The sequence below is a fragment of the Talpa occidentalis genome, unplaced genomic scaffold (assembly GCF_014898055.3).
Source record: "Talpa occidentalis isolate TD23 unplaced genomic scaffold, MPIMG_talOcc4v2.1 talOcc4.11, whole genome shotgun sequence".
Lineage (NCBI taxonomy): Eukaryota > Metazoa > Chordata > Mammalia > Eulipotyphla > Talpidae > Talpa > Talpa occidentalis.
Genome location: NW_023601104.1, coordinates 18,462,810 through 18,479,247, shown reverse-complemented (window position 1 = coordinate 18,479,247; position 16,438 = coordinate 18,462,810). Strand labels below are relative to the sequence as shown.

Sequence of the window (16,438 nt, the reverse complement as noted above, 5' to 3'; positions counted from 1 at the left end):
CCTCGTCCGGCGGCCTCAGCTGCCGACTCCAGAGACGCTTCCCAATAGATGGCTACAGGCCGCGGAGGAGGAGGAGGTGGAGTTGCTGCCCTTCCGGAGCCCGCCCCGTGAGGAGAATGGTACTGGACCCCGCAGGCCCCGGCGGGGCGCCGGCCCGGGGGGAGCGGGCCGGGGCGCGGGGGACCCGGCGGCGAGAGTGAGCGCGGCGGCGCGGCGCGCCGCCCCGGAATGGCCCGCCGGCTTCCGGACTCGCCCTGGCGGGACGCGGGTCCAGTGGTTTCGGGGTGAGGGGCAGGAAGCGGGGCGCAGAGCCGGCGCGACAGCTCGTCGCGGGAACCCCCTGCGCGGAGACCCCCGCGAAGGCCCCCGAGGCGGCCGAGGCGCGAGCCCGGGAGTCCCTGGCGGGGCTGAGCCGCCGCAGCGCGCCCGCCGCAGAGCTCAGCCGCCGAGCCCCGCAGCTCCCCGGGGCGCGTTCCTCCTGGCGCCGGTGGCGGGCGGATGAGGGAGCCAAGGGCGCTGCTCAAGTTCTGCGTGGAAAGGGAGGGAGCGCTGGGGGGAGCAGACACGGGGTAGAGGACACCGGGACTGGAGCTGTGCCGTGTCTGTGTCTGCTGCGCAGCGGATACTCTACAGGTACATTTCCCGTCTGGTGCCAAAGCGGAGCGATTTGACGTGTTGGCTGCTGATCTGATTGGGGATTTTCTTGAAGAATTAGGGATTTTATCGGGCCATTGCTGTAGCTCCCGAAGCGATGTGTTGTCAGGATTGATTTCCAACTACCGTTGCCCGAGAGAAGGATTTGGTCCTGCTTAAAGCCGAAGGTGCCTCAAAGTGGAGAGAGGGAGGCGGTGCATTGCAGCTTTTGATCGAGCATTTTGATAACAGACTAGGAACCAAGCCTGAAGATTTGTTACACAGAAAGTCATTGAAATCAGGGACCCGAACTGCGGGGTAGGTGTTTCTGGTCAGTCCTTGAACTTGATAGGCTTCTTGCAAACACTCGCCCTGTGCCGGAGTCTAGCAGGTTTCCTTTTCTCTAGAGGCTGGTTCAGATGCGTTCAAAACTGAAACCACGAATATCGCTACACGTTGACTAAATAGTGCCCCTTCTACTATTTTTCACTCTTCTTTGGTAATGTGAAGGCAAAACATCTTTTCACTTTTTCACACTAGTTTTTTAAAGAAAGATTTAAGTCCCCTACTTACACTGATTTTTTTAATTGGTTACTTAAAAGGATTTTAAGGGACTCTCGTTCTTTTGGGGGGGAGGTGGAGTTGAGTCAAAGTTGAATCATAAAGAGCAGGCTATAGCATGACACTCAAGCTTTTTTTTTTTAGAAAAAAGCAAACCATTAATACTGACTTAAGCAATATGTCTGGTTTTCCTTTTATATAACATAGCATAAATTTGAACATACTATTTTTTTAAAGATTTATTTATGCATACAAGAACAAGGATACAGGCCAGAGGTGCAGGGGGTGAGAGGAGTGGGGAGCAGAACAGGCAGGCAGACTGAAATACACTGCTGAGGGGAGCAACGGGCAAGACAGGAGAGATCTGCGCCATGTGGGTAGCTCTCTGGCCAGGGATCCAACTTGTGCAAACGTGTGCTGCAGGGGCTGCGGATAGCTTCATACCGCTGTGCTTTTAACCCCTTGCGCCACCAGGGAGGCCCCCTGAACTTACTATTTTGAAAGTTTTAGATACGTTAGAAAATAGAAATAAAGATGATTCATCCTCAAAACCATTGCTTCCTAATGTTAGCAACCAGATTTCTTTGTTTCTAGTGAGTCTAATTTCTTAGTCTTACCTCAGGGTACTCATTTTAAATCTAACCTGTCACCTTAAAGTCATGCTACAAATACTTTGAAATCTAGTTTTCAGAAATTAAGTTGGGTCTAAGTTTCTCCTGCTTCTGTTGCCTTGCTGCTTATAGCCAGTCATTTTACACAGATATACTCCCCCAGAAAATAATAGGTTTGTATACCTAAATTGTGCGCCATGTTTGGTACATAGTATGAACTCAGTATTGGTTGTACATGCTTTTAACAATCCTGTTCATTAAAAGGGAGAAATTTTCACTTGGGAATTTGAAATAAAGAGTCTGATTTTATTTTTCACTTTGCTTCAGTCCCAGCTACTATTGAGTTGTATAATTTTCTGTACAATTTCCAATTAGAGTGAAATCTTACAGTTACCCGAAAGGGGGTGCTTAGTTTGATAATGTTAATTTGTTGAGCTCTCTTATCTTTGGGTCAACACCATGACCTGAAAGTTTACCTAAGTATTTGTGTCTACTCTCAGGTGTATACTTCTTTTTTTTTTTTTTTTTTTTTTTAAAGATTTATTTATTTATTTACACAACCACTGGGTACAGTCAGAAGCCTGGGAGGGTGAGAGAATTCACCAGAGCCAGAGGGGAGAGCAGAGCTGGCAGACTGACGAAGTACACTGCTGAGGGGAGCAGCAGGCGCAGCAGGAGAGGTCTGCATGCCATGTGGGACCCTCGCTGGCGGCTGGGGATTGAACCTGGCTGGGGATTGAACCTGCGCTGCGGAGGCGATGGGCAGCTTCACAGCCCAGCACTCATCCGCTGCGCCACCAGGGGAGACCCAGGTGTATAATTCTTACTGTAAACTTTTATTTAAAGCATTTGCTTCTGATTTTCAGTTTGTTTTTTGATACTAAAGAAAACATACAAACTTCTTTTTCTGTTTTGAAAAGCCAAAAGACAAAGCAGTCGATGGACCAAAAACATTACAAAATAAAATATGAAGAAGCACAAATTAAAGAACTGGCAGGGAATCAAATTTATACAAAATTACTTACCTTAACTACTGGAAATAATTTGTCTTACCCATTTGGCAAGTGCGTTTTTCATGTTTACTCTAAGAACTATGTATGATTGGCACTGACTGGAGTGGCAAAGATGTGTTAGACAAGTTCCTCACTTTTCAGATAACTCACATTCTAGTTATTTATAAAAGACCTACCTGTATTGCAAATGAAACATGTATACATCATAAAACATTTAGTGTCTACTGTGTTGCAGGTACTATAACACCCAGCAGTCTTGCAGGACACTATACATATGCAAAAAACAAAAGGATGGTTTTTGATTTTTTTTGCATTTATTACAGTGAAAATATAGGGAAATCAGATGGAAAGTCTGGGTAGGCTTGCAAAGGAGCTGATTAATAGAGGTGAGTCTTGTAGTATCAGTAGAGCATTGAATTGGTGATTATAGTATAAGGGAACTGAGTTTTAGAAGTGAAGGAAGGGCATCCTTAATTTATAATTGGAATGACTTTACAGGTACTATGCGTCTGTACATAGTTTGAAATGTGTGGAGTATAGAATTAAAGGTACTGGTGGGAGTGTTGTAAAGAAAGGCAAGGGCCAGATTTCTGAGAGCAATAATGCATGCCTTGAAAACAAGTTTGGATTTTATTTTTTAGAATTTGGCGAGTCACTTAGGGAAACAATATTGCGGATACATTGGTGTGTGTTTAAATGGAAAAGAGACCAGCAGAAAAGAGAACTGATTGAGCGGTTTAGGAGTTAGAATATTCAGAACTTGATGACTTTGGTGGTGTAATTTCTATTGTATGTCATACATTTTTGTTTTTGATTTTTAAATAAAGGTCTATTAAAGCAAGCACTTACAAAATTAAATTTGATAATTTGCCATAGATAATTTGATCTAATGCAGATATAACAATAAAATTAACTACCATATAGTTTTGACCAATTTCAACAGTTTAAGACTTGTGAATTTTGCTTCTTCTATCATCCCTCCTATTCCCCTTCAACTGGATTATTTAAAAGCAAAGCCCAGGCATACTTATCTATAAATACTTTATGTATTTCTAAAAAAATAAGGGCTCTTAACACATCCACAGTACTGTTAGCACCTAAAAAATTAATAATTCTTTAATCATTTTATTCATCATATTTGTCTGATTTTTTCATGTTTTTTCCGATTGGTTTGTTAGAATCAGAATTCAAAGTATTCCACACAGCATCTGGTTGACAAGTCTTTCAGTCTCCGTTACTCTCCCCTTATTGTTCATCATTTGCTATGTATTTATTGGGAAAAAACCCAGATCTCTTGCCTATAGAATTTACCAGTTGAACTTTGTTGACTGTATTTGCTATAGCAGATTCATGTAACATGTTCCTTTCTCCTTTGTATTTCTTGTGAACTAGTGGTCAAACTGAAAACTCAGATTTTAGTTTGATATTTTGGCAAAAATATTCACAGTAGAGCGCTGTGCTTTGTATTGTATGACACTAAGGGATACATGCTGCTGGTTGTTTTCTTTTTTATCTTTTTCTGTTTTTTTTTAATATACATGCTGTTGAAGCGAGCACACTTTTATTTTTGATGTTTAGATTGATCAGTGGGTGGGTGTTGTCAATTACCTGATTTTTTTCAGTTAAGTTCCCTGTCAGACATTCACATAGTTTTAGTAGTGTAGTAGTAATTAATGAATATTGCTAATGATCTATAATCTAATTCTGGATTTCACTTTCCCTTTTTGGGGGGAACCTTTCTATACAATTAAAATGTACAGTTTGTTTTTTAAAAAAATGACTGCTGCTCAAGTGCTTGTTTTAAGTATGGCACCTGGATGCAAAATTCAGAGTGGTTGAGATTAGTTTAGAATATAAGCATCAAAAACAACAACAAAAGAATATAAGCATCATAGAGATTTAAGCTGAGTTTAACTATAGGGATTTAAGCTGAGTGATTTCTATGAATTAATATAAAAGAACTCCTATATGTATGACTAGTAGACATTGCTTTGCAATTATTAGATTAGTCTGAATATGAATGAAATGTTTGACTTGGAGAATTGCACCTCTTATTTTTAATGAAAGGGATTCATTATAATTTGAATTAAGTTAGTACTTTTAAATTTTGTTGATATTTTGATTCCATTTATAGTAGATCTAGAAAATTGCTGTGAATCTTGTTTTTATTTTTAGTTTCCTGGCCATTTATAAATTTTAGAACCTTGTTGAAAAAAAAGTAGTATGTTGGAGATAAGCAATTCTTTGAAGTTGGCATACTTGGCTCTCCACCTGAGTTTCTTTGTGATAGTCTTATGAGCATCACTGTTAGCCTCTCGGTCAGTAAAAGATGATGATATTTCCTCTGTTTGCAGTCAGTAAAAGATGATCTTTCCTCTGTTTGTCCCCCATGCAGCATGGAAACCTAATAACTTATTACCACAATCCAACTGCCAGACTTCTGGGAACATCAGTCTTTGGAAACCCAGTTCCTCATGGAAAGGGGGAAAAAAAAAACCTTTTGCATTAAACTGAGCCCCAGAGTTCACTGTTTGACTATGTGCAAAGTGTAAGTTAGTAAACTTAATTAGCTACTTCCTCTGACAGTTTGGTAGCACATTGGGAATGATAGAAGGAAAGTTATCTGAGAAGCAGACTATTACTATAAGAAGATTGGAGAAGCATTCACTAGATTAGAAAGATAGGGCTGTAAATACTATCCTCTACTACAGGAACCAGTGATTGTCTTTCTCTTTGAGAGTAGGTTTATTATACACAATATAGAGGGTACTCTTAACTAAGAAAAGTGTGTAACAGGGTTTAGGCAAGTTTTCATAATATTAGTGATCATGTATTATTGGCATTTGCCTGTGACCATAGTTCTAAATGCTTTGCCTCTGTTATATGTGCTAATCCCATAAGAAAACTATGAAGTCGACACTGTTTCTTCTTTATCTATGTGAGGAATACAGAAGCTAAATCGCTCACCAGAGGTCATAAGGCTAATAAATAGTAGAGTACATGTTGATTTTTCTTATAATAGAAACTTGGACAAGAATCTTGATATTCAGGGACATGTATGTATTTGAGATCTCTGATGACAGTACAGAGACTTATGAGTTTGAGGGGATGCTTAGTAGACTGGAAAAGTCCTTAATTAAACTAAATTATTTTCTGTAATAAAAAAGTGAACTTTTCAACAAAAGTATCACACTACTCGGGGATAATGTGGCTTGAGAGGATTTACTCACAGTAAGAAGGCTCAGGTTTTCTGATGAGAATGTCCTATTATTGTCTTTATGTTTCTCTTTTTGAGATGAATCTTAATGCATCATCTGAAAACACTGTACTGTGACTGCATATACATATTACTTTAAGATAAATGCATATATAGTAAACTTTTGTTAGTATATTTACATTGCTTTTTTAGTAATCTTGGGTATGTTGGTCAAATTTCTTAGCATAAAATTTTTAAAAATTTCCTTTATATATTTTTACATCATTGTTTATTTTTAAACAATGTTTGCTTCTTTTTAATCTTTTCTTTTTTAAATGCACTTATCTTTTTTTCCCTAAAGAGATAAATTTTGATCCCTTTTCATTTTACTAGTAATTGTTTATGTAGATGAATTATTCTGGGTAAAACTTTCTCTAGAATACCTGAAGAAAAAGTTACTGCTGCTTGAGTAAAATTGAGGTTGATTACTTTTTAGACATGATATACCTAATCTTCAGTTATTTATTATGGACCCCATGGTGTGGGAATGTTCACAAGGTAACAATCTCCAGTGAAGTCAGCAGAAAAATAAAGCCAACCAAAAAAAAGATTAGATGTTAATAGGACCTTTATTTACAAACATAGTCATGGTCTGGAATTGATTGTTAAATTTTTCAGCATATTAACCTTTTCCACCTACTGTCATTCTATGGAGACTTCAGTAGTGTCTTTAAAACCCTTTCAAAGGGTTCACATCGGAATTATCAATAATACGTATTTGTTGACTAGTTAAGTAGTTGGCAGCCAATTAAAAGTAAGAGCAGAACTCTAGAGTAAATCCTGTAAGAGTGCTAAAAGGTTAAATGAATTGGACTCTGAGAGAGGAAGTCAGAGAGTGCCAGCCTATTTCAACATTTTGCTTTGTGCTAGCTTTAATTTTTCTTTGTCAGTGTCTGTGCCACCCTAGGCAGGCATGTTAACCATGTGATAAAACTAATTTATTACAAACCTTGAAGTTTCTAGGTCTGTAGTATCATTTAATTTTTTTAGGGATATGAATTTTATTACTGGGCAACCCCCTTTTAAGTTTGATTGCCTTTTCTTTTGAGTATGAGTTACATTTTCCTGCTTCTTATGAGTAGTAGTTTTGGATTGTATTCTAGATATTGCGACTGTTACCTTGTGGAGACTCTGGGATCTGTTATAGTTCACTGAATTCAGAATTTGTTTCAAAGTAGTTATCATAGATTGAATTGAATATTTGTGGCCTCCCCACCCAGATTCAGTGTTGAAGTCATAACACCCCTAATCCCCCAACGTGATGTTTTTGGAGATGGGGTCTTCTTTGGTAGGTAATACGGGTTAGACGAGGTCATTCAGGGTAAGGCCCTGGTCCCATGAGATTAGTGCCTATATAAGAACAAACAGTTAGAGGGCTTGTGCCATGTGAGAAGGCAGCTAGCTGTCTGCAACCCTTACCAGGCACCAACACCACTGCCACCTTACTCTTGGACTCCAGTTTCTAGAACTGAAAGAATAAATTTTGATTGTTTAAGCCTCAGATGATATTTTTTAATGGCTGTCCAAGCAGACTAAAATAGTAGCCGATTCTAGAATCTAAATTGCCTTCTTTCTTGTGGTCAGCAAAAATACCTATTTAGTAATTTTATTCTTTTTTTTTATTTTTTTAAGATTTTTAAAAAGATTTATTTATTTATTTATTTATACAAGAACTGGGGTACAGGCCAGATGCGCAGGAGGGTGAGAGGATTCACAAGAGACTGAGTGGGGAACAGAACAGGCAGATTGACAGAACACACTGCTGAGGGGAGCAGCGGACGTGGCAGGAGAGGTCTGCGCGCCATGTGGGACCCTCGTGGGCTAGCCGGGATTGAACCTGCGCTGTAGAGGCTGTGGGCAGCTTTACAGCATGGGGCTCAACTGCCTGTGCCACCAGGCGAGGCCCTAGTTATTTTATTCTTAACTGTGCTTCTTGGAGTCTGTTTCACTAGATAGCCAGAGATTTGAGCAATTAATATGTAAAATTTGGGTTCCTTTTCTGAAAATCCCCTTTGCAGGACTTTTCCCCCTTCATTTGCTAGTTGCTATTGTCAATCTTGAATTGATATTCTGGTTCTATAAGCTATTAATACTGTTTCCTACTAAAGGTTTAGCTATTCAGTAGGTGTGGATTGGAGCCTGTCTTCAAGTAGAAAATGTTAAAAGTTGGAAACTACTTATTCCAAATATTATAGTCAGTCTAGTTTCTTGCTGCTTTTGGTTGTTCTTCAGTGCTGTTAAGTGGTCGTTTGTTGTTTTTATGTCCAGAGTTTGTTTGTTGTTATCTGTGGAAGGGTCAGTCCAGCAGAACTTACATAGCTAGAAACTGCTTTCTAATACTAATTTATATTGAATCATTGTGTTTTTTTTTAAAGATTTTTAAAAATTATTATTATTATTTATTTATACAAGCACTGGGTACAGTCAGAAGCGCGGGAGGGTGAGGGAATTCACCAGAGCCAGAGCGGGGAGCAGAGCAGGCAGACTGACAAAACACACTGCTGAGGGGAGCAGCGGGCAGCAGGAGAGGTCTGCGGGCCATGTGGGACCCTCCTCCGGTGGCTGGGAAGCAGCCAGGGGTCTAACCAGCGCTGCAGCTGCCGGCAGCTTCGCACCCCAGCACTCAACCACTGCACCACGGGGGAGACCCGAATCACTGTGTTTTTAGTTGTTAAAAATAGCTTGATTTCCACATAAACAATCTAATTTTCCCCTAATTTTGCCATCAATGTGTAGGCAGGAAGGGTGTGCTGTTATTAATTTGTTTGTAGAATGGGATATGGTTGAAGGGTTTCTTTATAATATATGTGCCCTTATTACTGGTAGATAGGAAGATTTTTTAATTCATGGAATTTTGAAGCATTGTTGGGATTTGGCTATGTGCCAGGCATTGTGTTAAAACACCTTGTTGAATCTTCAGAACAACTTTGTAAGATATAGATACTGTTTTAAACCCTATTTTACAGCTAAGGAAGCAAAAGTTCAGAAACTTGTTTAATGTTGCATAGATAGTAAAAAGCAAAGCTAGAATTCTAACTTAGGTTAACATCATTCCACAATCTGTTCTTTTGCCACTGAAGATGATCACTCACTGATCTTTAAGGTTCCTTCCTGTGCTAACATTCTGTGATTTTAGGTTTTTGTTTTTTAATTGAGGGAATGCTGGTTCACAACACTGTATGTTATTCAAAGGCATAGGATCATACCTGCTTAGATGCATGTTACCACACCAAACACACCACCATATACTTGGTTTTTACTTTACCTAGAGCAGTTACAGTTAGGAAATTTCAGGTTTATGTTTGTAGGGTGCCACCTCTTGGTAATATTCAGTAATGCAGCCTAGCAAAAGAAGAAAAAAGAGAATTACAAATTATAAATATAAATTAGGAATTTATATATGTATTTATAATCCAGGGAATATATGATTGGGTAACATTTGATTCGATGGCAGAACAGAACCTAAGAATTCCGTAAGCTGCCAAAACCTGTAATTGGGAAGGATTTACACCTATCAGCTGGAATATGTAACTGTCAGATATATGATGCCAATCCCGAATGAAACAAATGAAGGCCATAAACAACAAAATTTCTCTGTGTGATACACAAACAGAGGCAATAAGCCCTTGAAGTAAGCAAAATAGGTGAAAAATTAAGGAAGGGGAAACCCTAGGAGACAGTCATGAAATTTCTTAATAACTTTGTATGTTTCTGTACCAACAAAATTTGGTAAAAATTTTGAGCATCAAGGTGACACAATTTAGTAACTTTTAACAAATAGTTTTGCTGAACTTTTGGATGGATTTGCCAATTAGAAACTATTATTGAAAGTTTGAGGTTGTGAAAGTATCTTTTTTTTAAAAACAGGAATCATAAAATGAAACTAGCTTGTGAACAAGATTTGTACTAGGTGTGGAACTCCTAGTACAAGGACAGTCCTTTTTTTAAAGTAGTTTTACATTTTAACATAAGATACACTAAAGTGTTTTAGGTTGAAAAAAGTGTCTTAGCAATTGGAAAAGACTGTTGTGTCTGGATATAAGGTAGATGTACTCAAACATAAGACTTTGTCATCACATCCTTGTGGTCTTTCCCTACTGAATTTCCTACCGAAAGAAACAATTTTGTTGTTATATCTAAAACCCTTTTTCCCCCTTGTGGAAAAGCAACTCTTAATACAAGGATCTACTGGGATAATGGAACTGAGTGGAAGGAATTAGCATCCAAGGAAAAGAGTAGGGGAAGAGCCTATTGAATTAAATTGACTCTGGGAATGTGAAAAAGGCCATTCTTTTGTATGGCCTTGAATTAAGAATTTAGATTTGTACCTTTTTTTAGGGTTTAAAAATGAAACAAAATTATATCAGACAGTATATACTCCAGAAAGTCTAAAATATTAACTATCTGGCCTTTTGTAAAAAAAAAAAAAAGTTCTGCTCTCTTGTGTATAGTCTTACTTCTCAAAGAAGGGGGATGTTCAGGAAGCATCATTTTAAGGAGGAATGTTCATTTGGACCCTGATAAGTAGTTAGGTATTGTAGGAAAATAATTGTAGAAGTGAAATTGAAAAAAGGATGAGAAACCAGATCTGTATTAATAATTTGTAATGTTTATTTTTTATTGGGTATTGGGCTAAACTAAATGTAGAATTTGGAGGTTACCTATTGTATTATCCATTTTTCACTAGTACATTGTTTCTCCCTCGACAGACTGGTGGCTCTAGCTTGCTTTTAATTTTCTCCATCAGATGGAATATTTATAAAGAGAGCCCTGATCACTCATGTTTAATTCTTTTCTTCATTATGTAACTATCACTTGATTTTGAATCAGTCATTTAAATGTTGGACAACATTTTTATTTACATTTAGTCAGAAGGTATTAGCTTATGAAAAGTGTGAACCTATGACTTCCATGAAGTATTTCAGTTAATAAATATTGAAAGCTTTGCATGTTAGCACTTAGTACCCAGTAGACTTAACTGGAGCATTATTAGTTCATTGCTAGAGAGCAGTTGTTTTGGAATCTGTTGATCTAATTCTTACCCCATCCCTATCCCCACCCCAGTTTGACTGACTATACTTATATTTGCTTCAGGCAGACTTGAAAATCAGAATAGGAGAAAGAAAAGAAAGAAAGCTAATACTGGTTAGCAGTAGTTAGTAATTAACAATACCTTTAAAAAGGGTGTGTTAGCCCTTGTTATTTTTGTTTAATTTTACTTGTTTAGAAAATTAGGTACAGAGGGAGCACATAAGAATTCACCTTTTGGAAGCAATTAATGCATTTCTATTCATTGATTTTAAAAATGACTAAAGAAAGATGACTTGTTTAAAACCTGTCATCTATTAATTTTGAAATAGTTGCCTTAAATTTCTCTTAAAATATGTACAGAGATTTGGAGCCAGAACAGTTAGCTATGCAACTTCTATGTCTAAGTCTACTATGAACATAGTATGAGTTAATAATATAAAATGTTTTGACTAGTGACTGACTAGCACATTCAACTTAAAATTATCTTTCGTTGTTATATGTGCGCGCACTCTCACACACACACTCTCTCTATCTATATGTAACAGGTAACCTGTGAATGTAGTGTATATACGCACAAATATATGTTATATGGACAAAGGTTTTAGAAAAGAATAGTGTCAACTTTTTAAGATAGCACTGTTTTACCGGTCCGGTAGGTATAAACAACCAAACCCAGTTTGCTTGCACCCAAAAAGCCAAACAAACTCTGAACCACAAGAAATGTCTTTAAATGGAAATTATTGAGCAAGATGGCCACTAGGGGTGTCAGTGGTTGTGTTAGCATCCCAATGAAACTGACTCTGAATGGTGGGAGTGCTGTGATTACTAAAGGGGGAAAGGAATGTGAGGGAAGTTGGAACTTTGAATTTCCAGGGCTAAGGAGGTGCTGAGCAGACTGGGTGACATAAGTCAACGTGTTTGACTTTCCCAACAGGGTATTTTCTCAGCAGTCAGCAGATGTTTATTTCTGATGCCACTTGTCAACCTGGAATGGGCATATAGAATTTTATTAGTGATGAACCACAATCAGCTTTCAAGTTGCCAGGAATGCAGTTGGAGTCAGTTAATGGTTAATCACTAGCAGAGGGCAGGGGAAGAGAACAAGAGGAGGTTAGAGTTTAAGTAGACATTCATAATTTACAGCCTAGGTAAGTTTTGTCTGTGGGGAATCTGACTACATTGGTAAATTGTTTTTTGGATCGGGGAAACTCTAAGTAGTAACAGAGAAGTCATAACTTGGGTTTCTCCTGGTGCCGTGATTCCTGCAATTGGGCATACCCATTGTAGGGGCTTTGGAAGCTTATGTCTGTGAGGTTATTAAGAAATACTGGCTTTTGAAGGCAAGAGGGAAGGGCAGATCCTATACCTGTTCAGCATCTCTCTTGTCACCTTGTACTTGAAGGTGCTTTGTGGTTGAGCCCAAGACTCCTACTGAAGGGGATCAGTTAGTGATGCTGCCTCATTGGCATTCTATAACCCCTTCTGTGTATTTCTAAGATGATGGTGCCAAATTTATTGTACGGTATTATGGGAGTCTTTATTTCTATTTGAGTCTAAGAAGACTGCCCCCCTCCCCGCCCCAGTCCCAACAGTGAACTTTGTACTCTTTTAACCTTAATTTTGTATAAGCAATTTATAAACAATCCCTCTCTTTAGGAAAGTTATATTTGAAAACATATCTCAAGGTTTTGTAAGTGTAAGCTTATAACTGTCATAGAAGTGGTTAGTCAATCTCTTAGTATTTTGAATCAACTGCTTTTTGTTTAGTTTTTTCTTTTTTATGTTGTGAACTTTCACTAATACATATCAAAGTATAGGTTTCTTTTTTAAAATCCTGCTTGAAATTTGGTTTTCAGAATCTGCAGATTGAGGTTTTTCATCAGTTCTGGGAAATTCTAATCAAATCTAAACATTGCATCTGCCTATTCTTTCCCTTTTCTTCTTTTGGAACTCTGAGTAACATACCATATATATATATGTGTGTGTTTGTGTGTATATATGTATATATGTGTGTGTGTATATATATATGTATATATGTATACACACACACATATACACACACACACAAACACTCATTCACTTTTTGTGGCTCTTAATAGCCCCCAGAAACAGCTTTATTGTAGTGTAATGCGGATACTAGAATTTGCCCTTCATATGTAAAAATTGATGGCTTTTAGTAAATTTATTCAATTTTGTTATTGAAGTTATTCAAACTACCACAACCCAATTTTAGAATACTTTTATCACTTCAGAAAGTTCCTTTGAATGTGTTTGCACTTTATCCCTACTCTCATTCTTACCCTGGGCAATTAACTATATCTATGGTTTTGCCTTTTCTAGAAATTTCATGTAAATGGAATCATATAATCTTATGTGCCTGACTTTTTCTACTTAGCATAATGTTTTTGAGGTTCCACTATGTAGCATGGTTTCATTAACTAATTCCTCTTTATTGCTAAGTAGTATATCATTTTATGGCTATTTCATCTTATTAGTTATGTTATGTGAATAATGCTTCTGTGAACATTCAAATACAGGTGTTTGTGTGAACGAACGTGTTTTCCTTTTTATTGGGGAGATACTTGCAAGTGGAAATGCTGGGTCATATCTAAGTTTAACTTTTCAGTAAACAACCAAACTTTTCCTTGCAATGTGTTTATACTATCCCACATTCCTACTAGAAAAGTATGTGCACTCCAGTTTATTCTTCCTTGCCAATATTGGTATTGTCAGCTTTTGATTATAGTCCTTTTGGTGGTTGTGAAGGGTTGTGTCATTGTGGTTAAATTAGACTGAGCATCTTTTTCATATGCTTATTTGGTAAAATAAGCTTAATCTCTGAATTATCTTTCCTTGTCTTTTGCCTGTTTGCTAATTTTTTTTGTGTTGTATTTTCAGAGTTTTTTATATAATCTGGGCATGAGTTCTGTATCAGTATATATTGTTTGGGAGTGGAGTATTCTGTAAGTCCATCAAGTAAAATTAGCAATAGTGTTGTTTATTCTTGCTGGTTTTCTGCCTAATTATTGTATCAGAAAACGAGGAGGAAAAAAGGAAGATATAAATTATAGAAAATTTCATTTCATAGTATTTCTTTACCTCCAAGTCCTCAAGATTTGTTCCTTCTTTTCTATTCTGTCAAGTAATTGTTATTTGGCAGACCTCCTTGAAGAGTTCTACTATATTCTTAATTAATAAATTTGTTCACGCTGTGTTCCCATTTGCCATCCTTCATTCATATTGGTTACTTAAGATATATGCTCTTGAACTGAAATTACTTACGCAAAAACATTAGTTAATGCTAGAGCAGTCTGAGTGCTTCTTGATATATTTATATTTCCATTATTTCAGTAGGTTTTTTTTTTTTATTTCAGTAGGTTTTTGAGCGTGCTAAATGTCTCATGTTAGTACCTGATTTTGATGAACTTATTAATATAGTATTGGTTAAATTATTGTTCATTGCCACATTTTCCAAAGAATTCACAGGGAGAAATTCCAAGGAAGTTTGTGCCTCACTGAGTTATTTGTATCTAAATTTCATTCATTAATAAATGGGCAACTATTGAGAATATAGCAATAAGTACAATCACTAATCTGCCTTTTGACTCTGGTTTGAGAGAAGCAGCCTTTTAAATGACAAATCACAGTATAGTTTCAGTGCCAATCCTAAATTCTGCATCTTTTAAAGGAATAGGAGCATAATGAGAATTTTGAGTTTAAAATAGTAGTTTCAGTTGGTTTTGGTAGAAATTCAACCTTACGTCATGTTAAAGCAGCACTATCAAATGATTTTTTTTTCCGGTTATACGCAGAAGTCACATGAATAACTGTCTCTTTAATTACACATGCTCCTCCTAGATTCAGTATTTAGTTGTGGAATGGAAGGAGGGAGCAGCATGGGAAAAGCATACCAACAGTTTAACTGATATGACCAGATCTTTTGGTTCTCAGGACTCTGTAAATGTGATCCTGGGGATCATTTCATTATCCTAGTTCCATTATCCTTAGATCTTTATTCAGAGAACAAAAGGAAATAAATGAGGTTCAAAGTTTTTAAGTCCTGATGAGAAAATTGGACCACCACATGCAAAAGAATGACAAAATGACATATTTTGAAAGGTTTACTTTAGCTTCCTTAGGAATCAGCAAGGAGATAAAAAGGTGTGACCAGTGAAGGAAAAAAACCAAACTAATGGGTGAAAATGTTTCAAGGTGAGAATGATCAACTTTGTTAAATACTGCTAATATGTGAATGAAAATGAGTTATGAACATTGGGCAAGAAGACTCAGTGCTATCAAGCTATTGCCAACCACTGAGTCATGAGTTCAATCCCCAGCCAGGGAGCAAACCCACAAGGCGCAGCAGACCTCTCCTGTCTTGCCTGCCGCTCCCCTCAGCAGTGTATTTCAGTCAGTCTGCCTGTTCTGCTTCCCACTCTTGTCTCTGGTAAATCCTCTCACACCCTGTACCTCTGGCCGACACCCCAGTTCTTGTATGCAAAAATATATAACAATAAATCTTTTTTAAAAAGGGGGTTCTTGAAAATTGACCTTTAGGATTTAGACAAAGTTTTTGGTGATCTTGTTGAAAGTTATTTCAGGATTGTGATTGACTTGAATGTCTGTTGGAGTGGGTTTTAGAAAGCATGGGAGGAAAAGAGGAGTAATTTTTTTCCAGTGTAGATGGAGGCAGAAACATGGAGTGCTAAGTTGAGTGGGAAGTGGAGTCAGGCAAAGTCAGCTTTGGGGAGAATGTTTGGGCAGCATGTTTCATGCTGATGGGAATGAGTTTAAAAAGAAGAGAAAATAAGGAAATATTGGTGGAGAGTGTTCTTTAGTGAGAGCTATAAGATCTCTAGAATGTGAAAGGAGTGGTTAGACTGAAATAGGAGCATAGATTGCCATAAAAGAAAGGCAAAATGTGTGGGTATAGGCACTCATTGATGGATAGATATGATAGAAATTTGTTTGTTTCTGTTTATTTCAATTTTCTCAATGAAATGAGAATGTGTAACAATCAGTTGAGTGAGAATGGAGAACGAATATAGAGGTTTGAGGAGAAAGTATGTGAAATCATATAGGAGAATGAGAAAATGAACCAAGAATACATAATTTGATTGCTGAGCATCATTGAAGGGCATTTGAGGTTTGTGGTCAGACTTTTAAAGTGAAATCAGAGGGCATATTTAAGATTGTTGATGTAATCTGGTGAATCAGACATCATGTAATAATCTGTACTATCCTTAATGATGTTTAGCATATATTTTTTTCTGTTATCCTGCTTTTGATTAGAATTTGCTGGCTGTCTTATCAATCCCTGTATGGTTAACAGT

The 16,438-nt window shown here is 37.5% G+C and overlaps 1 protein-coding gene across 1 annotated transcript in view; it reads left to right on the top strand.

The window, feature by feature from the left end:
• The first annotated feature begins 86 nt into the window (after positions 1-86).
• Positions 87-16,438, top strand: part of TRPM7 (transient receptor potential cation channel subfamily M member 7) — an 87,137-nt gene continuing 70,785 nt past the window's right edge. Inside the window, exon 1 of the mRNA XM_037502473.2 lies at positions 87-119. Coding sequence (XP_037358370.1) covers positions 117-119 — 3 coding nt within the window. The 5' untranslated portion in view covers positions 87-116. The remainder of the gene's footprint in view (positions 120-16,438) is intronic.